At 64.9% G+C, this 771-nt stretch overlaps 1 protein-coding gene across 1 annotated transcript in view; it reads left to right on the forward strand.

The window, feature by feature from the left end:
* LOC103582264 (chromodomain-helicase-DNA-binding protein 5) overlaps window positions 1-771 on the forward strand; it is a gene marked incomplete at both ends in the record, with an annotated part of 23,681 nt that overhangs the window by 8,440 nt on the left and 14,470 nt on the right. The window contains 2 exons of the mRNA XM_008563910.1: window positions 167-333; window positions 524-745. Coding sequence (XP_008562132.1) covers window positions 167-333; window positions 524-745 — 389 coding nt within the window. The remainder of the gene's footprint in view (window positions 1-166; window positions 334-523; window positions 746-771) is intronic.

Here is a 771-nt window from a genome sequence, read left to right on the forward strand (position 1 = left end):
ACCCACCCACCTACCCATCATCCATCCATCCCCCACCCACCTACCCATTCATCCATCATCTATTAAGCACCTACTGTGTGCCTGTCTGGCCTGGGGTGGTAGAGATGGTTGAGCGCTGGGAGTGGGGATGAAGTCCTCCCTGACCACCTGCCACCCACACCCCCAGTTGACGATGGTGATGGCTATGAGACCGACCACCAGGACTACTGTGAGGTGTGCCAGCAGGGTGGGGAGATCATCCTGTGTGACACCTGTCCACGGGCCTACCACCTCGTCTGCCTCGACCCAGAGCTGGAGAAGGCTCCTGAGGGCAAGTGGAGCTGCCCACACTGTGTAAGCCTTGGCGGGGTCCGGGGCTCGGGGTCAGGGTAGTGCCTGCGCCTGGTGCCCTGGCCCCCTGCGGTGGTCATCTGGGGGCAGAATGTTCGGGAATTGCCTGTGAGTTGGGGTCCCCGTGGGCGGGGCGTGGGTTGTGGGGGTGCGCAGCCCAGAGCGCCTCCCCCTGGACTCCCCTCGGCCCCAGGAGAAAGAGGGCATCCAATGGGAGCCAAAGGATGACGACGAGGACGAGGAGGAGGGCGGATGCGAGGAGGAGGAGGACGACCACATGGAGTTCTGCCGCGTGTGCAAGGACGGGGGCGAGCTGCTCTGCTGCGACGCCTGCCCCTCCTCCTACCACCTGCACTGCCTCAACCCGCCCCTGCCCGAGATCCCAAACGGTGAATGGCTCTGCCCGCGCTGTACTGTGAGTGCTCCGCCCTTCCCGCGCCG

The sequence above is a fragment of the Galeopterus variegatus genome, unplaced genomic scaffold (assembly GCF_000696425.1).
Source record: "Galeopterus variegatus unplaced genomic scaffold, G_variegatus-3.0.2 Scaffold15450, whole genome shotgun sequence".
Taxonomy (NCBI): Eukaryota; Metazoa; Chordata; class Mammalia; order Dermoptera; family Cynocephalidae; genus Galeopterus; species Galeopterus variegatus.